Consider the following 24,445-nt stretch of genomic DNA (forward strand, 5'->3'; position numbering starts at 1 on the left):
CAGGGGGAGCAGCATTTGCCACACTCATAAGACAGTACTCAAATGACAGGTTTGAGCTGTGTCCGTCACTGGAATTTATCTGCAATGGAAACCTAATACAGATAATCTAAACAGGACACTTGCAGAAGATTTTTAGTCCCTATATTGCTGCAACATCGAGACAGTTTCAGTTCAAGTGAAAAGCCCTCATTCTGAGCCCTGTATTAACATATTTTTAATTTCTTTCTTTCCAAGTGGACCAAACTGAAAGCAATCTGCCTCAAATTTCAGAGTCAAGATTTTGTGCCAACATTAGCTATAAAGTGGGTCAACTGTTCAAAGCTGGTAATTTATGTGAATATGGGATTTGTACCAATTTGTTGTTATCTAAAATGACTAATGTTTCATAAAAACAAATTTCTGCTTGTGGATTGCTCTGAGAGTGGCAAATACTGCTTTTCTACCAGTGTGTCACCCACTACTTGTGGGTGACTGGTGAATTCAGCCAGGCAGGCCTGTCTCATTCCTTGGGCACTGGTAGTCGAGGTGCAGAAAGGCATGGTTGCCCTTGAAACAATCAAAAAAAGAACTGGAGTAATTTCTGTATTGAAAGAGGAGCTATGCCAGATGGACTAAAATATTATTTTAGGTCATCTGATGTTGTTTAGGGGGAAAAAAAAAACCCAAACTTTTATAATATGTATTTGCAAGCATAAAGCCCCCCAAGACTTTCCTCAGGGCAGGAGACAGTTGATTGTCAGGTTTGCACATGTTGAACTGATCAGTGTAATAGTGAGAGGTCCAATTCAGTGTTAAAACCTTTCCTAGGTGAGCTTGCCATAGATTTGGTCATTTTGTATCCCCCTGGGGCCCACCAGGCATGGGAGTGCAGGGAATGTCCCTTGCCGTGGTTCTCACCCATGTGTGATCTGTATGCTCTCCCTCTCCCTTCCTTTTCCCATGGCTTTCTGCCTTGGCAGCAAAGCTCCTTGCTGCAGGGCAGGTTGTGGGATGAAGCCATTTCCCAGTGGAGGGGGTGGGTCCTTGTGAGCCCCCTTTTCAGGGGTACCTGGACTGGCTGGGGTGGTCCTCAGTCGATTCTAACACGTGGGCCATGCAGAGCAGCAAGCAGCAGATTGGTGTACACTAAAAGCAAAGGACCTTTTGGCACGCAGTCATTAGCTGCTGCTGAGTGCATTAGTCATCTTATGTCTTTCAGAAAGCAATCGTTTTATAACAGAAAATTGCTATTTTGTTTCAAGTAGACTTAATTTCTATAATAAGAATAAAGCCCCTTAATTAGGGTTATGAAGAAGCAGAGTATCACGTGCTTAACAGTAGCTGCTAAACTCAGGGAGGAGGATGGGCTGTGGAAGGGACCATGGGGCTGCTGTGGCATGGTGCCGGGTATGGCCCTGCACAACAGTGGCTGCACGGGTGTCCTGCAGCCAAGGGCTTGTGGCTGGAGAGTTGCTGTCCGGTGCCACTGGGACAGCGCTGGTGAGGTGTGCTTGGCCTCTTCTGGCAGTAAGGCTTTTGTTTCCGTGTGATGTAATCCCTTCACTTTACAGCCTGCCTGGCACCTCTGCCTTCAGCCACTGCTCCGAAAACCCTGCGTTTTGCCAGGGAACTGGCGTAGATATTGTGCAGATTTGGCTCACTGAGAAAAATTAATTTTGATTATTTATCACAGTTAGTGTGATTTTGAAACTGGCTCAGCTACTGATACTACCTTTGTTGCTAGAATACCGTTGCAAGTGACCACGTGTAGGATGTAATTTCTTGGTCTCCTCTTCGTTCACCATTGCCAGTTAATTAAATGATGCTTCCACGTCTTTAGTCAAGTCCTCTTATTAGCGTGTCCCTTAGACTGATGTTAGATGGAGCGGCCTGAGTCTGGTAACAGCAGGGCGTGTTCCCGTGGAATACACACTGTCCCACCCCTACCCAACGGGGGGAGTGTGAGCTGCCCCGGTGGGCCGAGAGAGGGGCTGAGAGCATCCTGCACACATTCATTGTCAGCCATCACCACCTAGTGGCAAAAAGTCTGGATTCATCTGCCAGTTTACATGTCTTTTGCAAAGCTGTTTTTGCCTAAAACCTAAATTTTCAAAAAAGGTACTCATTTACCGCTCTTATCCTGGACTCACACCAGCTTTTCTAACTATAGCTTTTATAACTATGAAAAATTTTTTCCATGCAGAAAATCACTTCTGCCCACTGCTAACTGACATTTAAGCTGACTCATATATGTTGTCTCCTGGACACCACGAGTGTGGCCGCAGTTAAAATGGAAGTGTTTTATTTACAATTTTCTCAGGAAGTGAACTGACCTTTGACATCACCCAAATTCACATACTCAGATTCACAGCACCAATCCTGAAATCCATGGAGATGGGCATCTGTGGTGTTGGTTTTCATCTATTTACATCAAAAGAACAGAAACCCCTGTACCCAGCATAAAAGGTAACCTGGTTCTTCTATGTCCTTTAGTGGTGTACCCTAGAAAACAAAGGTGGTGATACTATGTGGTATTGAGGTGGGAAGGGCACCTCCATTTCCTTATTAAAAAGTGGTTAGCAAAACTAAGAACTTACTGAAGGCCACTAAAAGAATAAATGGGAATAGAAACTATATTGCTGTCCTGGTCCTTTCTTTAGTACAGGCTATGTCTGTTTAAACTGCCTCGGTTGCATTTTCTTTCATTCTCCCCACCCATGCTTCTACAATCTTAAATGTATGCCTCTCCCCTGGCAAATGTTCCTCCTTGTTCACTTGGACTCAGGATTTTGTCTTCTGCTTGTTGCACTCAGCTGCTCCCTTGGAAGGGAATCTAGATATGAAATCTGGATAATGTCTGGCAACAACATTTTTTTTAGAAAGGGACTACAATAAAACTTGTCACTGACAGCTCAGTGTACTGACTGTGGCAATTAAATAACTGACAATGGAGTTATGGCTCCTTCATTTAGTTGTAATTATTCTTTTAATTATTTCCTAGTAGATAAAATGTTTAATGCCCTCAAGAGGTACGTTGGCAAGGTATTTGCTGGCAGAGCATTCTCTCTCTGCCCCATCACTGAACTAGTTGGCTCCCAGCATCACTGAAATATTCTGCCTCTGGGGGACCAAAGAAGGGTAGGATGAGCTTGTGTGGGCTCAAAAACTGTCCCTCTGTGCCTTTTAAACCCTGTTGCAAAAGGGTTTTTCAACCTACCCTCATACTGTCCATTACCCCAAATCTCTTCCTAGTGTTGGTGGGGAACCTAGACTGGCTTGGGAAGTGCACAGCCACACTGGCAGCCACAGGAGAGTCATGGCCCTTGTCACAGAAATGGGTTCAGCTCCCATAAATCCAATTTGCTTCCCCTGCCATTGCCAGGCTTGGGTGATGCCTAATCCATCCCTTGGTTCCTCAGGCTAATCCCCACAAAGGGCTTCTGCCCGGGGGTGGCCCCAGCATAGCTTGGCACGCACACCATGGCATGCCCTGGCAACATGCAAATCCAGTGACTTCCACGTGCTCCTCTTAAACAGGTGCCTGCACAAAGCTCAAGAGGGTGGGATAATTAAACCATGCCATATTTAGGAGGTCATCTCTATAGCCTGGATCTCAGAAAGGTTGGTAGGCAAGGCAGGCTGACAGAGAAACAATTACAGGCTCTGCTGGGTGCGTTTCTTAGCGTGAACCTTGTGGGTTTGGGGTGATGCTGATTTATGATAAAGTACTCGTTTTCCTGCCTGCTTTTTTCTTTCCCATGAGAAAAAAAAAAATTAAAAGTATCTTCAAAGCCTACTATTTTTGCAAGGAGGAAAATTTTTTGGAAATTTTATATAGGCAAATATGTTCTGTGATGCCGGGAGTGATTTTTCAGGGAAAGGTATATATGCAGTTCCTGGACTAGCTTGTTGATAGTTTTATTTTGAAAAGTTTGTTGTGGGGTTTCTCTCTAATAGTGATAGAATATTAATGTAGAGTAAAATCAAAGCAAAACCAACCTTCTTTTGGTTTTTTTTCTTGACCCTCTCCTAGTGTGTATGCCTGAGCATGTATGTGTGTTGTTCATCTGACCAATATTCAGCCTCCCCTCTCTTACAAAAGCACCCCACTCAGTGCTGGCTGGTGGCAGATAAGAAATCCCTTCAGGAGCAGGGGTCTGTGACCCCTGCCTGAGCTGTACTTCAACAAAGGGCAAGTACCATGTGTGTAACATTTGTTGTGAAAATACTTCTGAAGTGTAGGACACTCAGGCAAGGTTTCCCTCATTCTCCAGCTGAGGGGCGATGGGCTGCAGATGTCCTCTCAGAAACACACCCCCCTGACCTTCAGCCAGTCCCTGCCTGTTTGCCAACAGGCGTGAGGAGCACGACTGGCGACAGGCGGACTTGTCCCCCGGGCAGTGCAAAGCCGGCAGAACAAGTGGGAATGTGCCACCTCAGTGCAGCAGCTGCCCACGGGCTGCCACAGAAAGCATTGTGCAAGTGTCTCTGGTGCTATGCAGGGACTTATGAGCAAGCTGAAGTTCAGGGAACACACCTGCTGCATGAGCCTTCTCTCATGTTAAAGGCACTGAGTTGGTAGAAAGAAGGAGGGAACTAGGTTAAGGAAGCAGACAAAAAAATCAGCATAGCTCTCTAAAGGAAAGCACTTCTGTGGGAACTGGCTGATAGACAGTGGTGTGAGAGTCCAGCAGAACTGCCAGCACCCAGCCAGCTGCCATCAGTCACTGAGCAGAGACAGGAGACAGCAAGGACTGGGAGCACATAGAAATCCCTCCCTGCTGACAAGCCCCCACAAGCACAGGTTCCCACTGTAAGGCAAATACGTATGGCTTGAACAAATACTATGAATGGACTTCGGGGAATTTCTTGGAAACCCTAGTGCTAAAGTCTACTATGAAACTAGTAATTGGGTTGCAAAACGTGTGTAAAGTGTGATTTAAGGACTGAATGTGTCAGGCTGAATATATGCTGATGTTCTGTAGGTCAAAGACCCTAAGAACAGCAGGCAGTAATGAGGCCCCCATCCTTTCACTGCTACCTTATATGTGACTCTGGCTTTCCCTCATCTCACACCAGCACACACTAAATTCCTCCAACCTGTCACATTTCTCTTTGAAAGTGACTTCTCTAGGAAGTGGAGTATCTCTCTTCCTCTTTCCCTCTCAGCTTATAAAAGCCTCTTCCATAACATTCTAATGAATTCAAAATCTGTTGTGTATACTTTTTCCCATGCTTTTATGAAAAATTCAAGCCAACTTTTACCTGCTTGCAGTGCGAGATGCTAGGACCAAGACAGTGAGAAGGGAAAAGCTTGTCAGACCAATGACTGTATTTAATTTATGCTGCTTGTTTCTCCTTCTCCTTAGAGAGATGTACAAATGAAAATTCAAGAGATCAGAATTAAAAAAGCATGGCTAGATAGAGGGTGACATTAGCAACAAAATGGGAAAGGACATTTTGTTTGTGTTGCAGCAGGATCTATTTTTAAGGGCTTCACGTAGTAAAATCTCTTCTGGGATTAATTTTTCTAAAAAAACAATAAAAAATAATGCCCAGCATCACTGTAGAGAGCACTAAATAGTCCACTCCAGCCACTTCAGACAGGATGTATGGAAACAATCAGCATTAGTCTGAGGTAAGAACAAATAGAGGCAACTATCTGATGACGCAGAATAACAAGAGAGAAGAGCTGGATTTTGCTCAAGTAGCTTGAAAGAAGCAGTGGCATTGGAAGGATTATTAGGGTGACGATTTGTTTGACCTAGTACCTGCTCCAAATGGTGGCCATCTCTTTGAATATGAATATCCCACTGAATATTTGAAGTAACTCTCCTTGAAACAAAACAAATGTATTCAGATCTTCTCAGGGTAGGGGGAGGCTGTTGTTACTACTGAGTCAGAGCTGGAGGCAGGGATCAGATGTCATTAAGTGCTCTGAAAACATGTTGTCTCTTCAACTGTGCATCTCAGAGTGATTGGGTTTTTCTACATATAGCTCTAATTAAAGGTCTGCCTTTCAATTAGTCTCTTGTTTTCCAGGGCTATAATGTCACATGTCAGTCAGAAGATTTCGTTTTAAGCAGAAAGCTCACCTGTAAAGGCCCAGCCAGTACATATACTGCTTTGAGATATTTTTAGTAATAAGCGAGGTGGGATTTAAAAAATTTATATGGGAATGAGGCATCCAGGTCCTAATGAAATTCACTTTGATGTGAGCATACAACCTATTAAGGTGCCTTCAAAGCATCTCAAAGGGCAAAACATGGGAACTCCGCTTCAAATTCATTTTCAAAGATGAGAGGTCAATTTTGTTAGAACACTTTCAGATTTAAAAAAAAAAAAAATTACATTAAAAAAAAAATTAAATTTGACAAATCCCCACAAGCTAAAGCTGGTTATACTCAGCCTGGTGCAGGAACCTATTCTTCTCAAATATTAAATATAAAATATCAAATTCCTGTCCCAAATGTTAATGAGACAGGAACCAGGTTCCCCCATGGGAAAACCTCTCTTTCCAAGTCTAACCAGGGAGATACCTGATGAAATGATGGCTCTGCAACTGGCAGTGTGTGAGTGAGACACCATCACTGACATTCCCTGGGAGCCCCTCTGCCCTTAATTTCCTTTGCCTGACCCTTCCCTCCAGTCCCCCTGCCTGTGCTTTGGGCAGGTTATCTGACCCTGTGGGTCACTTCCAGAATGATTTTCAAGCAGCACAACAGTAGGAGAGCAGCAGGTGACACATGTGAGCTGTGCAGGCAAGATGGAGCAGCTGTCTGCAGGTTAATTGCTGGGAAGGGTCACAACCCGACTTCACTGCCATGCTTTATGTGAGGGATAAAACAAAGTCCAAGCTGCTGCTGCTTGGCTTTTTCTGTGCAGCTTCAGAAGCTTTTGTAAGAAACAATGTATTTGACAAAGTCAAATGACACAGTAACTGAGAAATATATCTTTATTATTAGAATGTTTATACTCTAAAAACTTTTACTTGGGATTACAGTACAATCCAATTTCTTTCTAATTAACTAAACTGGCATTTGTTTAGGAAGTAAGTGTAAATTAGGCTTTGAAAAGTTTAAAACCATGCAACTTCTCTTACTCTTTTCCTCTCCCAAAAGGAAAACTCACAGTCAAGATTTTGGCATGATAAATAATAAAATAAACATCTCATTTGTGAACTAGTAGTTGCACTTAACTTTGGTGACTAACAGAGTAGATAGGCATTTAAAAATAAAAATATGCTTTTAGTGTCAAGTGGCTAAAGAAATGAATTAATATATTTTACTTTATTATCTAATGTTCACCTTTGTTATCTTCAAGAAAGGTCCTTTTTCAGGTTTGTGGAAGGATGTGGAAAGCAATAGAAAAAATCTTAAGAATGCTTTAATTTTAGATTGCCTATAAAAGTTGTAACACACAATCTGACCCAAGCCCATGCAACACAATGAACGACTCCTTTTCACCACACACAATGCCTAGCATGAGGCCAAGTGTGGCCTTGTGACATAGTTAAATAAATATTGAAATAGTATTACAACCTAAATACCTGAATTATTTTTACACTGTGACTTTCTACTGAAACAGTGTTGAAAAACTTTTAAACATATATTTGATTGTTCCATATACACTATTTAAAATAAAATTGAGGAATAATACTCTTTCTTCTCTCTGCTACTTTCTGGGAGCTCTGTACACTGACAAATGTATGACATCTGTAGTTACCTGATCCTAGCTGACTGATTGGTCATCTTCTGCTTTAAAAATATTGCAACTCAGGTGCTTATTGCAGCAGTAATCATAGTGATACACTGTCTTTTAATAATCATTTCTGCTTACAGACATAGTTATAAAAAATGAAAAACATTTTTCACAAATCTTTGTACACATACTGTAAAAATCACCTTCCACATAAACAATTTACATCTGTTATGAGCATTTTAAAAATAAATCACATAGACCTGTCTCACCTATCCTTTCTTTTTCTTGAGAAAACAAATCTCATCAGTAACATCATCAGGATGTTCGTATCTGTAAACATGGCATGAGGATTCATGTTACCAAAATACTGTACACACAAAAACATCATCTTGATAAATAAATTCTCTGATAAATAAGGATCCTTTTAATTGGCACAAACCAGTGTAAACACACACATTCGTGTTTTGCAGTTATCTGTAACTGCCTTGCACTTGGGTTCTTAGTTCAAAGTCAGTGATCTCTCAGCCCTGTAAAGATTCTTCAGAGATAAAAATGTGAAGTATTTGGGTTATAATCATGGTTAATTGGGCCTCTCATGCCTGAGACCAAGCACAGACACTGAACACAATGCCATGCAGTAACACACTGCTTTGGCCTGTCACTTGCTGCACCACAGCAGATAACCTGCTGCTGACACTTGGCACTGAAATTCCTCCTCTGGCCCAATCTGGCCTGTGCTTGTCAGGGCAGCTTCTGGTCTCCTTGCAAAGGGACACCTCAGAGGAGCCCAAACTTGTACCAAACAGACAACATGGCTGCTGGCAGGATGAAGTAGTTTGATGTATTTCATAAAAGATGGAAATGTGCTTATAGCCAAAAACCCAGGATAGCAATCTAGTGCTGTAAACAGCCTTCAAATGACTTTGAGTAGGCCTTTTGCATCTAAGTATGTCTGTTAGTCACTGATCTTACACCTACCTAAGCTGAAAGATTGAATATTTTGGTACCGATTAAATGGATTCCTCTGAACTTCAGGAATAACACAGATGGAAAATAAATTACCAGTTGGTTAGAGCATGCTGCCACTAAAATAACTAAACACACAGCCACAGTACTGCCCAGCAAGATAAGTGCAGTCATTTAAAATAAGCTCTATAAATTACTAAATAAATAAATAAATACATTAATAAATAGAAAAACCTCCATGTAAACTGAATAAAATGTCACTTCTTTTATAGTGCCCAAAGAGGGAACGGCATAACTAAATAATATAAAACTTCCATATGTATATATTTCTATATATTATATCTGATATGTTTTGGCATGGCCAGATGGATAGGAAAAAGTAGGATGACTAACTTTGTTCAATATTTGTTGTGTTGAAGCCAAGTTCCTGTGTTGCTGTGTATTGCACACGGTTCCTATAGCTGTTTGGCCTTCTTACCCATCTTTGATTTTGCACTCACTTTCCTGGCAGAGCAGACTGGCTCACCCTTCTTTTGTGCTCTCCATATTTCTCTTGGGCAATCAACAGGTTCATAGAAGCATTTCACTGGCTGCAAGCTGGCTTTTTCATCCTTTGCTTTTTTCAACAGGATCCTTCCTTTTTGAAAGGAATGAGGCTTTGCATCAGGGATATTGTACGAAGCGTGTTGACTCCCTCGGCTCCTGAAATTAATAATAGTGATTATTAATGACTATTATTCAGTCTTGCAAACTGACAGGTCCCCAAAATATCCCAAACCCTTACATTTTTTAAAACAAAAATAGTCTTGTTTTACAGAATGAGGCTGTATGTTAAAAACAGAGTTGAATTACGTTCCTTAGTATTCAAAAGCATTCCTCATTAAAATAACCCCTAGGTGTGTTACTGGGGCACTCTTCATGTGTGTTCATCCACACTTTATTCTGAGCAGCATTCTGCTGATTTCAGAATGCTGAGACTTTACTGAGGTCTATACTTGTTGATCTACAGGAATTTTAAAGATGCACATGTTCACATTCTGTAAAGAATGTACATCCCTTGCTATTTGGAAGACCACACAGCACCAGTAAGAGTAGAAAGTAGGTGCAGGAACCTAGGGACTTTGTGCAATCTCAGTGCTGCCCTGGGCTGCACTCGGGCCTCATGGAGCTGCTCTTAAAAATGGCCAATAGTTCAGGAAGCTCCGTGCTCTGTCTTTGTGCTGACCACCCACCCAGGGAAACTTTAGCTTCCCTTTTAGGCTTTGATTTAAAACAGGAGAAGAAGAAAGGGTAATATAAAAACTGGTGGGAAGAAGGGTACGAAAGCTTAAAGGCCAAAGTAAGATGTATTCTTTGTTCTCTCTGTGATGGTTCAAGCGCAGGAAGATTTGCAGAAATTTTGAGCTCAGGTGGAGTGTCAGCAAAGTGTCCATTGCTGCAAAGGCTGAACCATGCACTCTGAAATATTACAACAAAACTGCAGTTCCACAGTTTAGCTAAGATTATTATAGTCCCTTTTAACATAATCTTGAAATGTTTTACAGCAGATACATGTAGTGTAAGAGCAGAACTATGAATGTAAGGCACCAGCTCATGTCTATCCAGTTCCTGTGACTGAAGAGCACATGCGCTCATGTATAAGTTGATCTCTTAAGGGATCCCATAGGGCTGTTTTCCATAGCTGTTATTTCTGAAAACCATAAAATTGTAGTATTAATTCTTCTGGGAGTTAAATCATATTGCACACTTGACAAAGCCAGTTTTGGAAAAAGCTATGGTTACTCATGTGTGTACAGTGTAAACCCTCTCCTACTCTTTAGGAAGATGAGAAGGGTGTCATGGAAGTCTATATTTGTTATTAGGAGGCAGTGAGGGCCATCTGACATTGTAGGAACTAAGCCTTACCTATGTAACAGGATTACCTGTTTGGCAGCTTTGCTAAGCTGATTTCACCAGGGGGAGGTTTAGGGGGCTGTTGTGCTGTGCAGGTCCAAGCTGGAGCTTGCAGGCACTGTGCCATCCTGGCCTGGTGCAGGCCTGGGCTCTGACCACTTGCTGGGGCTTAGGAATGACCTGTGTAAATGCACAAGTGTTGGCCACTCCAGTTTATTATCAATTCTTGGGTACTGTTTTTTACAGTCCATTACTTAGTTGTTGTTTAAAGATGCAGTGCTCTGATTTTCTCAGATGTTGTTATGGTGAAAAAGCAACATAATTTATTCCCCAAGCACACACACACATTATTGCAGTTCTCAGCTGCACTGAATGAAGCTACTAAAACCAGGAGGTCAAGGTCATGAGGGGCTACTTAAAGGGGCTAAACTGTACTTAAATTGAACGACTTTATGGTAAAGAAGATGGATGTCTGACCCCAGTCCATAGGTAGGGTAAGAAAGTACCCAAGATGGAAGAAGATGCAGGTCACTGCATGTGAAATGCAAAACTGCCAGCTCCAGATGCAGAAAATGCTTCTTCACTGAAAGCAGCAGCTCTGCAATGTAAGTGACTGTAAGAGAATCTGAACTTCTCCTCACATATATTCCTAATCTGATGTGAATTAAGAAGGACTGGTGGTGGTGCAACGGGAAAAAAGTCCTAAACCCATGTCCCCACAAGGAAAGGCTGCCCTGAAGAAGGCTGCACTGCCTGCTTGCCACTTGGCCAAGCAGCACATGATGCTCCAAACCATCTGCTGGCACTCATGGCCAAGTCACACAGACATGGGAGACCAGCCCCAATTAGTTCTGCTGCTCCCAGGACAGCTGCTTGAGTAACCTGAGATTGTTAGTGCCCATGCTTTGTCATGGCACTTGTTTGGTTATAAGATTGTTACTGTCAGTTAGGAAATTACAACTGTCTCTCTCCTACCTATAGAAAGAATACCTATAGAATGGTAAATACCTCTCATAACTATAGAATGTTAAAGACATTTTCAACTGAAACTTGGACTGTGTGAGCTAAAGAGATTTGACTCCTGTAGCTTTGCAATAGGCTATTATAGTCAGCAGGAAGGAGTAATTTGTTTAACAGAAAATTAGCATTCGTTATTTTCTTTAGAGAATATCTGATTTTAGTTTAGTTTTAGGAGAAATCTGGTTTTCCTCAATTACATGACATAAATATAGACCACATGCAGGTCCCAACCTCTAAGGTAAAATGTGAGCATGCAGGAATGCGAACATGTCAACTTAGTGCACTTAAGTTAAAAAAAAAAAAAAAAAAAAAAAGGAGATATACATACAGGCATCTGGGTTTCTTATTTAATGAAATGTCTGTAAACTGCAATGAAAACAAAAACAGGTTATTACTATTACATTTTCAAGTAATTAAAGTACAAGGATAAAATATACACAATCTTTAAAATTGCATTTCCATTCTCACATGCTGTTAAAACTAGAACATTCAGGAAAGAAACCAAAGAAGCCACCTCTTTTACAAATTACTACTCTTCCATCTTATGAACATGTTTTTAAAATCTGTGAGTTGTTAGTGGTTGGATTTTCCCCATTATTTTTATTGTAACTATAATCAAAGTAAATTGCTAAAATGTGTGGGCTGAACAGAGATCTTTCACATTAGATTAAACAGTATGGATACAATGAGAAGTAATTATTGTGTTCAAGATAATTCATAAGGGCAGTGGCTGAATAAGCTGAATGAAATTAACTTTCTCTCCGATCCTTTAATTTTTCAGTGATTCATTTCATTTACACAAGTGGCTAGGAAGCTCCAGCTACAAGCCCTTGGCTCTGACAGACTTGCAGTGAAGGGTGGAGGGTGAGGACACAAGCATTTTTCTCCTCCTCCTGCAAATCCTGAGACCAGCTAGGGACAGCATAGCTTCAATGCCAGGCCAAATTTGCATGACTTCATTTTTTACAGCAGTTTGGTTCACAGTGTGGAAACACTTTGTCTAGTCCCTCTTTTGGTGGGGGTCAGAAAAGGAGGTGTTTAATGCCAGCTCAGCTTAAATGGATTTTTTTTTTAGTACTAAATAGGTTCTTTGTATTGAGCCCTCATCAGAGCTTCTACACTGAGCCTTTGAATATCATTTCATGAAGTCACTAAGACAAGCAAGTCAGACTTGGCATCTGAAAATGATTTTGTTCTTGTAAATGTTCCTTCTGTCCCTGATATTGTCCACACTTTGCAGATGGGTTTTTGCCCAGCCTGACTTTCCTTGTCATCTGTCTTGGTTGGAGACTGGAGCCATCTCGGGGTGTACTTTCCTGTACCTCCTGAAGGTCAGGATGGTCAATGTTTGGATGGGTGACCTTAGAGGAATGCTGAAGTTACCCAGAAATCAGAGCAGGTGCCTAAAAAATTAGAGCTTTCTCCAAGGGACACTGCTGAGCCTGGCGTCACAATAAACACATACAGAACAAGAGAGAGGATTGAATATTGAGGCCCATCTGTACAGTGCCCCACAGTCTCCTCACAGATACTGTCTGAGATGCCTGCACTGAATTTCAGCTCATCTTTGTTTATTCAGGTCTTACCTAAAACTTGTTGTCTTCCAAGTAGCTCTGGGAACCTTTCCTTTCCACCACTGCATACCTGTTCAGTGCTGTGCATGATCAAATGTCTTCTTCTCACATCCCAGGGTGAGCAACTACTTAGCACAGACAGCACAGGGTATTTAATTAAACTGAAATGTTCCTTGGAAGTCCTGTGCCTACAACTTGTCATATAAATGTAATGCATTGTAGGAAAATACTGAGTTTAGGTATCAAAAATGAGGGCTTTTAAAGAAATAATGTATTTTAAAAAGTAATGTTCTTGGATTTCTAATCCATGGGATACTGGCCTGTGGCAATCCATTCACATTTTCTAAGAGTCCCATGATAGGTAACTACCAAAGGCAAGATGATGTATCACTTATAGGGATCTATGTCTTTCCTGAAAATCTTCAGGCATCCCAAAAAGACTGCCAAATCACATTTTCAAAAGGGTTCATGGTAAAGGCAAAAGCAGCAATAGCCAAAGCTGGAAAAAATTGTAAATATCCACCAAATATTTCATTACTGTCTGCTCTCCCTTTACCATCTTTGGCTATTGCTGCTCTTATGCTCTCAGCTCCTTTCCCTCATGTAAAGTGGCAGTCTAAAACACAGATAAAACGCACCTAAAGAAACATTTCACAAATGCACTTCTGCCCGCAGCAGCACTTAGCCTGAGCCACTGAGCCCACCTGTATTCAAAGCCCAGAGCTTTGGCTTCGGGGGGAGGGTGACAGCAAAGGGAAGGACTCTGCTGGCTTACCACGTGCTCGCTGATGTCAGTGTGGTTGCACACCATCTGCTGGTTTTGGTAATATTCTAGCTGCCTTTCTGCCAGATCCACACGCTGCAACAGGTTCTCGATGAAGTGCTGGAGCCTGGCTTTCCCCCGCACTTCTTTTTCTGCTGCTTCTTCCAGGAAGTGGTTGAAAGTAACAACTTCTCTGCAAGATGGAAACATTGCAAAGAGGCCACATTTAGCTACCTGCAGGTCTCCAGTCTCACCGTTGTCAAAAATTACTAGTGCTTCTCCAGTTTGTCATGGTGATAGCCTGTGGTGGTTAATTACTGTCCTCCACCATTATCAAAAGATTTCCACTTTTTGTGGACAAAGTGAAGATCTGGAAGCCTGAATGCTGAATTTAGGTTTATGAGCAGTGGGTTTGGGGTGGGTTTTTTTCACTTTATTTGGTGTCTTGGAATTAGTCTTTAGTGGACCACAGGGTAGAAATATCATTAAGCATCACCTCTCAAAATATCTGGAGACAGCTGTATCTGCTTTCTCTTTTTTTACTTAACCAAGAGAATATTAGCTCTGAAACATGAAGAGAAACAGATGAACTCCCAAATTTATCTTCTCATTTCATCACAATCTAACAATGGTCGCTTAATGTTGCTCCTAACTCAAAAGAGCTACCATGGCTGTTGAATTTAATTTTGGCTGCAATCCTACAAGTATGTCCAAGTGTGGTGTTATGACCTGGAGCCAGAGGGAGAATGGGAGATGAACAGATAATCTACAGATTATAGACTAAGGAGTACATGTGTGGGAAGAGCAAGTTTTAGGTAAGAAGTTTAGAAATGTGTCTTGGCTGGTAACAAAACTGGACAAAACAGAGAGCACCAGGGACTATGAAAGGTCCCAGCTGGGACACTGCTCATTTCTAAGTTCTCTGCATACTTACTGTCAGTACTCAGGACACCACTTGGACCTCCAATATCAGAGGATTATTTGCGTGGAAGAAGTTTGGTTATAGATTGAAGCGTATATTACAAAACAAGACAAATCCAAACATGTAGGACTTCCCTGGTTAATAAATGCCTGGATAAATATATTTTACTCTGCCAGTGAAGCCATGTTAATTTTTGCTTTGTACAAAATGGGTGGGAGTTGAGGGAACCAGTGCTTGCCAAATGAGAAAGGGCACGATTGCTCAGTAGAAATACATTGCCTGAGGAAAAAGCATTTTAAGTAGAAACTATGAAACAGTTTGTGGCAGAAATAACCTTTCAAAGCTTAGCTTGTTTATAATAAATCCAAAGTTTCTCTGCATTTCGTAAACTCAGCATAGTTGTAATTGGTTAAATGTAATATAGTTGTTTCAACAGTGAGCTGCTTTGTGCTAAAACGGAGGCACAAGTGGTCAGCCATGAAAATTCACCACCTAGGATTCAGGCTGAGCAGAGTTCTGTTTGCATGGCTGATCTAATGGTAGGAATGAGGTAAAAACAAGCATGTGTTGTTTGGATGAAGAACATGGATGAATATTAGTTTATATTAACTCACCCATAAAATCTGGTTTAGGAAAGAGAGAGGTAACTTGTTTGTTAAGCTCAGCTAATCCATTTCATTTCAAGGCTCTGAACAGTTTTAGTGATTATTAGCTTACCCAGAGCAACCTGATACTACAGAGCCACTAAGGAATGCTTATGGAGAAGCCAATCTAAACTCATTAAGATTCTTTTTAGGGCTTTATTGTCACCACACTGTGACTTCTTTGACTTCATGATGGTTTTGGCTTAACATAGGAGCAACTTGAAGTCCTTACCATTTCATCAGGGTCCTCTTTTACAGGGGACAGGGAGTTCCAAAGCACAGCAACTCAGCAGGTAGGCTCCAAATCCCTCTCCTTTTGGTAAGGAAGAGCTGTGCACAGCCTTACACCTCACACACACTGGCTGCTGACCCTCCAGTGGGAAAGTGGGAGAGCAGGGAGCTGCCAGCCTGGGACATCTGAGGATGTCCCTCCCAGGGAGTCAGTCAGCTTCTGAGTTTTACTGCAGCAGGAGGCCAAAAACATGAATAACTGGCACTTTTTTTAAAGGGTGATAGTTTCAAGAATGCTACCATTTGTAATTATCTTAGCAAAGGTAATCAATAATAATTCATTAATTTCCTGTTCTATGGCCCAAATAATCACCAACAGATTTTCCTTTCCTACAAATATCTCATTAATATGCCATAAGGAGGCATGGGGAAAGCAGAGGTTTTTTTCAGGAAGATCTAGATGATTATCAGGAGGAGAAGAAACTCATAATGTCAATAAATTCCCTAGTATTGTCCTTGCTTTCTAGACTAAAGATAACTTGGCATCCCACATGCCATTATTTGTAGGAACTGTTATTAGCAGCAGTAGTAGCATATCCATAATTTCTCTCTGTTTAGCTGCCTCTGTACAGCCTAAGAACCTACCTTTAATAACTTGAATATAAATATTTTCCTTTGGGCTGAAATGCACTCTGTAAATTCCCTTTGGAAAGACAGGAGCCAGAACACACCCACACATTAGGGCTCTGTCACACGCCTTGCACTGATAAGCAGCACTCTGTTAGTTCAGCTATTTTCTTTGTTTCCACTTCATTCTCAGCTCTCAGAAGAACAAGATCAAGCCCTAAGGAATGACTGCTAGTAAGTCTACTTGCTCCAACACTTCTTTCCTCAGAGAGCTCACTCCATGTCCAGCTCTGCCTTGGTTACCTGAAGGGAGTTCCCAGAAAAATTTTTACCCTCCTCCCACTATGAACAATAGGAAAATGCTTCAAAGAACTCCTGTAGCTTCCTGCAGCTGCTATTTATCTGTCTAATTGTCCTTCTTGTCTCTTGTAGTTTGCCCAGACTTTTTCTTAGCCCTACTGATGTCCCTCTCTCTTCAATTTAATGTTTGGATATCTGTGATGATTTTTTGCTTTTGTTCTTTATTTTACGTTCAATTTATTTCTCTAGACCTCTGCCAGAGGATTATGTGTCAGGATTTCTGTCTTTCACTCTCTAATCTTGTAGAAAGATGGATGTTCACAGAGGTCTGGCACTGTTCTTCATGAAGTTGGGGGAAGCTGAAGCCATGAACATTGTGGGGCCCATGTGGTAGAGGCATAAACCAGAGCACAGCAGCATGGGCCCACTGGGCTCTGTGTCTTGACAGCACAGCCTTGTGAGCAGCATTCACCTGAAACAGGAATAATTTTGTTAAAGCCTGGCTCAGACCTGAGGTGTTGCCCTTTCTAACAAGAGATCTCTGCTACCCTGCACTGACTATTCTACATCTGGAGCACTTCTGTTATACTGAGGAAAGATTACATGGAGTTATTAACTCCCCCTGAGAGCTCCTCTGCTCTCAGCATCATTTCTTTACCACTCTGCTCTGCTCCTCTGCCCAGCAGACTCCTGCCCCCTTTCATCCAGCTCTGCACCCTAGCACTTGCTTATAGGGGTAAGCAACACATCCTGACACTACATTTTCTGAGTGGTGTAGATGATGCTCAGTGCACTTTAGATCTTTTAAATTTCAGTAATCTCATCTGTTCACTTTACTATACCAACACTAAGGTATACTGTATGCAAATGTTTATGGGGCTGTGACTGGGCAGCAGGGAGAAAGGTGGATTTCTTGGTTTGTCTTGGGGGGTGCTTCTGTCAGGTGAAACCTTTCAGGAAGACGGAATTGCTCCAGCTGCCTGGAGGGCAGGGGCTGTATTGAGCTGCCAGCAGCAAGGTGAGGCAAGTGAGAGGGAAAGACAAGGGGGACACAACCTGGGAGGTGTCCAAGAGGAGCAGGAGATGCCTGCACTGCAGAGTGTCAGGAAGGAGTTCTTCACAGAGCCAGAGGAGTCCAGGGGAAATTTATTGCAGTACAGCAGGTATCTCAGAGGTGTTCAGCTGAAAAAACATGTGTAGGGGGACGAACTCACTGTAAGTAAAAAAGACTTGCTGCCAAAGATTTTACTTTAACCTGACTCTGCCAGGCAGTTAACCTGTTACAGTTAACTAGACTTAAGTAGTTTGGCATTTTGCATTGCAACTGCAGCCTAGCCCAAAAACTTCTTTATGGAGGCTGTAACCATGAAACAACTTGAGATGTGGTAAATAAAGTTATAAATCATAGGCTGACTAATTGACATTTATTCTTCTCCCTTTACTACTAGATTATTCAGCGCTCCTTTAGGATGAGTGAGCTGCAGTTCTTGTTTACTGGAGCAGTTGCCAGCACAGGGATCCTGGGATATGCCGAGTGTTTGTATGACTTTCAGCAGCTAAGCGTGTGATACACTGACTAGGTGCAGAGGGTGGGACAGCTCCAGCTCCTTAACACCTGACAAGAAGGGCTAATGAGTTCTCACATTGCAACCGAGCCCTCCCACGGATGCACAGCACTGGCCCCAGGACTGTGCACAGCAACACTGACACCTGCAGCTGCTCTGGAGGTGGAGATAAGCCTGAGGCTCCATGCTGGTTTTGCATCCAATATCAAATCACTTCAAAGAATTACATTTAGCATAACTCTGCCTAAAATCAATAGAAAACCAAACACATTATTTTATCTGAAGGTGGGAAAATTCCTACCACAGTAAGTAGTGAAGTGATTTACAGTCAAAATATTTAATATGTATATTCATTAAGTATTAATGACACTGACCTTATCCATCACCCAACTGGTGTTTTTGCCTGAAGGCTGCTGTTATTCATTAGGTTGTGGTTTCACATTACCACACCACTAAAAGCACATTTGATTTAAGAGATTCACACCTCCTCCCTCAGAAAGTTATTGCACCGATTCAGTGGGCTGTATTCTAGACCTGAGCTCTGAATTTACCGGGGTGACACTGAAGATTTTAAGCTTTATTTCACAGAGCCATTCTATGGGACAGTCATGCTAGGCTTAAACCTGTGCAGATGCATGGGTGGGGGAGTAATCTCTTGAGTAGGAAGATGAAAGAAAACAGGGAAGAGGGAGCAGGATTATCTAAAACTGAGGGTGGAAGAACAACGTGTAATTGTAGTTGTACGCTGCTTAAAGCAAATCAAAACTGTTTTGTGGTACAATTGAAATCCCTTTTTAAAGCAAAGCTGTTTTAAATCACAAATTGGATTGATCTCTAAAAGCCAGCTCTTAATGCCATTGTCCAGATGTTATCTACACAGATAATTTCATTAATTGCAAATTTAAGGTGAAGCCACTGGCAAGAATAACTACTGCCCACAACAGCTATTCCGAATTAATCCTTGGCATTCCAGGTTATGTCAGAGCAGAGGTATGACCAGTCTCAAAACAAATGCATTAGACTGGTTAGAGAAATTACTGTCAGAGATATGGCAAGGTACAACATTCATGATCTTACTCTGTGATTAGGAGACAAAGTGAAACTGTTCGAATTACCACTGAAGGTAGATTCCAGCCGAAGATCATCACTTCTTACCCTGCTCAAACTTACTGAAAATCAAACTCTTAATAGTTTCAATTTTCTTACATAACATCTAGAAACAAGCCTCTCAGTGTCCTCTAGCAGTTAAGTTCATAGCCGGTTTTTGTTTCAATGGTTTTCTTGATATCTTATTCAACAAAGTCTTATGCCCTTTGGGCACGCTTCTGTGTTATCTTTAAGATCACAGTGCTTACTCTTTGTTGCATTCTTCTTCATCAAACATTGAATAATCCCTTTCAGGGCACATTTTCTAATTAAATAATTCCTTTGCTCAGCAGCTCTGTGCTTAGAGTAATACTATTTCAACTATGTATAGTACAGTCAGTGTTGTACCTCCAGCTGTCCTACCCCTCAACAGAGTTCACCTCCACCAGGGCCTCACACCAGTATCAGCACATACGTGCAAGCATATTGGCATTGCTGTTTTTGTAAGGAAACAAAGAGAACATTTAAATAAAAAGGTGTCTTCACTTCATTGCTGTCTTTGTTGGACTGCTAAAGGCCTTATTTAAAACAAATTAAAAATAATCAACTGACCAGTCTAAAGAAATAACCCCACTGATCCTACAAACTCTTCAAATGGGCAGCCCTCTTCCTGCTGATGGTCTAAACCAACACTCAGATGTTTCAGGGAAGATGTTTTCTTTTTTCTGCTGCTAAGAGGAAAAGATCTGTAGCTACACTAGCTCAATACCAATGCTCATTTTAGGAAAAGTTACCCATATTCACAAAATTGCTTATGGAAAAAAAATCCAAAGAAACTGATGAAAGCATTTATTTCTGAAGGTCAGCAAGTATCAAAGCCGTCCCTAAGAGATGCCTTTGACTTTCCACAATCTGTAGTGAGAACTGCTTCTGCAATTTCCATTATGCAGTCTTATTTGGCTTTCTAATCATCTGGACTTCTTCCAGAAATCAAAGCCAAAGTCGAGATTCTCCTTTTTTGAAGGACAATGTCTTCTTAGTACACCAAGTAAGTTTTGAACACATAAAGGATTGAATATATAGATAGGTCTCAGAGTTCACCAATGGCCCTGAGAAAGCCAGACAAGTGTCGCTGTTGTTACCAAAGTCATTAACTTTTTTCTCTACTAGAGCACATCACCCAGTGCCTCCCTGCTGCTGGAGTAAAGCTAACTGTCCCAGGCATTTTTAAAGAATCAACTCTGAAAAGCTGCTCTAGAACTATCAGTCCTGTTATTACAAAGCATTTTTTAATACCTATCTTCCTTCTCAATTTGCTAACTATACAGTGATCTTTCAATTGGAAAGCCAAACAGTGCATTTTTATACGGCACTATCCCTTGTTATAGCCCAAGATGGAAAATGCAGGAATCATCTAAATCAGAAAAACCCAGCTAACACAGTTCCAGTTTTTCCTAAATTAATTCAACCTATTCTTCCCCCTGCCTACCCTCCCAGTGTCCTCGGTGTAACTTCAGAGGCAATGCTGTGGGGCTGGGCACAGACATATTCTGAGTGCCCTCCTCCCCCTTGGTACTCAGGGCTGCAATTCTTTCATCTTCTCCACTACCACATATTACACACATTTACCTTTAGAAATTAACACACTACCATGTAAGAGCTGTTCACTCATTCCTATTGCTGCACTTGCTTTCAAGTTTTTTTTGTTGTAAGAGAATGCAAAACCCTAAAAAGCAGTACCTGTACTCTGTGAAGTCTCTCTTGCAGCTGCCTCTTTTGGTTAGTGTTTCTAGCCAAGTAACCTTCAGCCTTCCCTGTAACACCAACTTAGGAGCTACCTTGTAAATTGTTGATGCATTCACCCTCTTCCTTTCCAGAAAAGAATTCTAACAGCAATCATTTGAGCTCCTGCCCCTTTCCTGAGCCTGGCAATCTACTAGTGTGAAGGACAATGTTTTCCCACTTCTCCTCATTCTGTATTCAGTCTTTTCTGGCCTCAGAACACTAGCTTGACACTGCTGCTGGTAAGTAGTCTGCCAAAGAGCAAGTGGCCTCTTCCTTGTTCCTTTTCCTAATACAGTTAAAAATCACAACTTTAGCCATCTTTTCCTTTTCAAAGATCGGTGTCCTCTGCCATCCTCCCAATATCATACCCTTTCAGAGATTACTCAATTGCTCCTTTCCTCTTTTCCCACAAGGTCTTTCCTTCTACACCACTGCAGACCTTTGGGTTTGTTCCAGTGAATGGTTTCTTTCTCCTGACAGTCATGTTTTTCCTTTTGGGATCCTAGTCTTGATTTTTAAAAAAACAGGCTGTCTTTAGTTTGGGGTAAGATTCATGCCACTTAACTTGAGATACCTTAAATTCTGCATCTAGCCTAAGACAGCTGCTCAGCTGCTTACCTGAGGTCTCCTGGTAGTCTGCAGAGGGAAGAAGGACCTTTGCAGAGCAATCCCTCCCCCTCTAAGACACTTTCCTAGAGGAAATAGGATGAGTCACCCGGTGTAAAGGCCCAGGAGGGCAGTCTGGCTAGATGGGAATACCAAAACTGCTTGAAACAATATTATCTTCGTGGCTTCCCTCCAGCATACTTTCAAATCTGCCTCAGTGACACTATTCAGATTCAGCTTCACCGTAAGTCTTTCAATCTTCTCTTCCATGAGGATCACTCATACTTTAAAATCAGAGGTCCTGTTGAATATCCCTTCAAGGAAGATCTGAGAGGCTCACATCCCACCACCTTTATGTATCCCCTCTTCTTGAAAATCTATAGCTCAACTTCCAGATAGATGGCTCCTACTGATGTGGGAGCCATCCTCATGTTTTCTTTCTTGTCCTTAGACTACAGGAAGGAATGATGAAAGCCCTCCAAACTTCCTACGTGGGAACTCCTACACCACCTTTCTTATTTCTTGTAAGATCAGTGTCATGGCAACTACCACTTCTCATTTTCCTTTTGTAAGCTGATGAATTGGTTTAGAAGCACACCATTACCAAGGCTCTTCATTTCCATTTCTCTAAAACAAGTTGTGTTGCTCTGAAAAACCTGAAAGGTTTCAGCAAGTGCTGAATAAACTAAGTAGTTCATGTATAAATTATATATCAGCTATCACTACATTTTTAATGGATACATCATGAATGTGTTTTTAGACGACTTAGGTTAGTCAGAACTCTGGCATCTGCTTTCTAATCCCATATATGTGATTCCTGTTCCATAGTTCTGTGTCCATCTAAAACACCAGACATTAACTACTTGGACATGGCCTTTTCAGCACTGTCTTCAGTAAAGCTTTGTTGATGCACAAGAGACTATGGCACTGCACAGGCTGACCATGGTGAGATGGCTTAAGGGAAAAGGTGCTATTAGGTATTCTCACATATTTCATCCAGACTTATCCACACATATCTTCTTAAAAAGACGGTGCATTAAAGGTGTCAGTGTAAATCACATTACATGCTGATAAGAGCTTCTACTTGACCCTACCCCCATGAAACCAAAGGCCCAACACAGGCATTAGAAAGTGTAGAAATTAGTCACTGGGGAGCCAAGTGTGAAAGCCACCTGCTCAGGGAGCTGTCCCCTGCTCTGTTAGTCACTGGGGAGCCAAGTGTGAAAGCCACCTGCTCAGGGAGCTGTCCCCTGCTCTGTTAGTCACTGGGGAGCCAAGTGTGAAAGCCACCTGCTCAGGGAGCTGTCCCCTGCTCTGTTAGTCACTGGGGAGCCAAGTGTGAAAGCCACCTGCTCAGGGAGCTGTCCCCTGCTCTGTTAGTCACTGGGGAGCCAAGTGTGAAAGCCACCTGCTCAGGGAGCTGTCCCCTGCCTTGCAGAGGACATGGTCACATGGGCTACAACTCTAGCAATACAGCGATCTGAAGCTGTTGAGCTCCAGGCCCTTTCACAGTCAGCAAGCAACTGAGCCATTCCCTGTCTTCTCCCCCAAAGGCTGTCACTCACGCAGGAGCTGGCCAGCCCTCGCCAAGCCATCGGCACTCGCCTCCCCACTTACTCCTCTTTCCGGTGAAGCTCCTCCTCGGACTCGCTGAGCCGCTGCTTCAACGCTGCGATCATCTCCACCGCCACATCCACCTGCCTGCTCAGGGCCCGCTCTCGCCGCTGCACCTCCTGCTTCTTCTGGGACAGCTGCACGAACGCTGCCCGCACCTCCAGCAGCTCCGCCGTCTTCTGGGACAGCTCTTTGGTAAGCTTGTCGATCCGCTTCTCGATCGTTTTGTCCACGGCCTCTACCATCCTGTTAAACTTTTCTCTGACGTGTGCCTCGAAGGAGGCTTTGGAATCAGTGGCCGGGAGGCCGGGTTTGGAAAGCTCGCTGGGAGACTCAGCCGACACATAGCTGGCCAGGAAGGAGCCGGGCCGCTCCGCTGGCAGCTCCCGCGGCTGCTCGCCCTTGCCGCTCCCGCAGGACGCAGCGCCCAAGTTCAGGCAGGGCCCCGCGGGCTGCGCGGCAACGCCGCCGGGGCTGCCCGGGCTGCCCCGGGCTGCGGGCTCCGGCGGAGACACCAGCTCCGCGTCCTTCAGCGGGGAGAACAGGCTGCTCCTGCCCAGGAGGCTGCTCTCCTGGAAGCTGTGGCTGTACTCCAGGTGCACCCGCAGCGAGGAGAGGCTCCGGAACCTGGTGTGGTCGCCGCATCGCGGGCAGCGGAAGGGGAGGCTGACGCTGCCGAGCGGCTCCGGCCAGGGGTGCCCGCCTTCATCCCGGGCTGTCTGTTGCATTCCTCGCCGGAGGGAACGGTCCGTGTCCGCGCCCCACGGGAAACTTGGGAAACTTTCCCGGCGATTCCTCAGGGGTACCGCGCCATCTCCGCCCGGGGACGCGCCCACTCGGCGCGGCGCTCCGGCCGCACGGCCCCGCCGGCTCCGCTCGCCTCGGCCCCGCTCGCCTCGGCCGCCGCCCGGGCCTTGCCGGAGCGCAGCGGCGCCGGGCCCCGGCTCGGCGCGGGCCTCGGCCGCCCGCAAGGTCGCCGCACTCACCCGACTTGTTGCTGGTGGCGGCGGCGGGGCGGCGTTTTCAGCAGAGCCGTAAATCAGCCCGCGGGGCGGGGCGGGCGGGGCGAGGATGCGGAGCGGGGAGCGGCGGGGAAGCGGAGCGGGGATGCCGAGGGGCGGGGATGCTGCGGGGGTGCCGGCTGGGCGTGGGTGGGTGTCAGCAGCCGA

The 24,445-nt window shown here is 43.4% G+C and overlaps 2 protein-coding genes across 5 annotated transcripts in view; one reads left to right on the forward strand and one right to left on the reverse strand.

Annotated features, from left to right (window-relative positions):
- Nucleotides 1-24,445, forward strand: part of RTKN2 (rhotekin 2) — a 197,438-nt gene that overhangs the window by 122,306 nt on the left and 50,687 nt on the right. For 2 of the 3 annotated variants that reach the window (XM_085583205.1, XM_085583204.1), the window contains exon 9: nt 23,216-23,471. The gene's annotated coding sequence lies outside the window, so the exon portion shown is untranslated. Of the gene's footprint in view, nt 1-23,215; nt 23,472-24,445 lie in introns of those variants that run through there. The other variant, XM_021535427.3, reaches the window with a different exon arrangement.
- ZNF365 (zinc finger protein 365) lies at nt 6,921-24,226 on the reverse strand. Of its 2 annotated transcripts, none has more exons than XM_021535438.3 (4): nt 23,280-24,217; nt 13,909-14,089; nt 11,888-11,925; nt 6,921-9,348 (listed from the first exon to the last, which is right to left on the reverse strand). In XM_021535438.3, the coding sequence occupies exons 1-4, from the start codon at nt 24,002-24,004 to the stop codon at nt 9,102-9,104; spliced, it is 1,191 nt and encodes a 396-aa protein (XP_021391113.3). In that variant the 5' UTR covers nt 24,005-24,217; the 3' UTR covers nt 6,921-9,101. The 2 variants fall into 2 exon arrangements, with proteins under 2 accessions (XP_021391113.3, XP_085439338.1); XM_085583212.1 differs by lacking the exon at nt 6,921-9,348 and adding an exon at nt 10,611-10,719 and having other exon boundaries at nt 23,280-24,226.

This window comes from Lonchura striata, chromosome 6 (genome assembly GCF_050655825.1).
Source record: "Lonchura striata isolate lonStrDom1 chromosome 6, ASM5065582v1, whole genome shotgun sequence".
NCBI lineage: Eukaryota > Metazoa > Chordata > Aves > Passeriformes > Estrildidae > Lonchura > Lonchura striata.

Coding starts and splice junctions, on each gene's coding strand:
- ZNF365 (XM_021535438.3), bottom strand. CDS start 24,004: ATGCAACAGACAGCCCGGGATGAAGGCGGGCACCCCTGGCCGGAGCCG. Junction 11,926..13,908: donor CTGACATCAGCGAGCACGTG/GTAAGCCAGCAG, acceptor TTTTCATTGCAG/TTTACAGACATTTCATTAAA. Junction 9,349..11,887: donor AATAAGAAACCCAGATGCCT/GTATGTATATCT, acceptor TATTAATTTCAG/GAGCCGAGGGAGTCAACACG.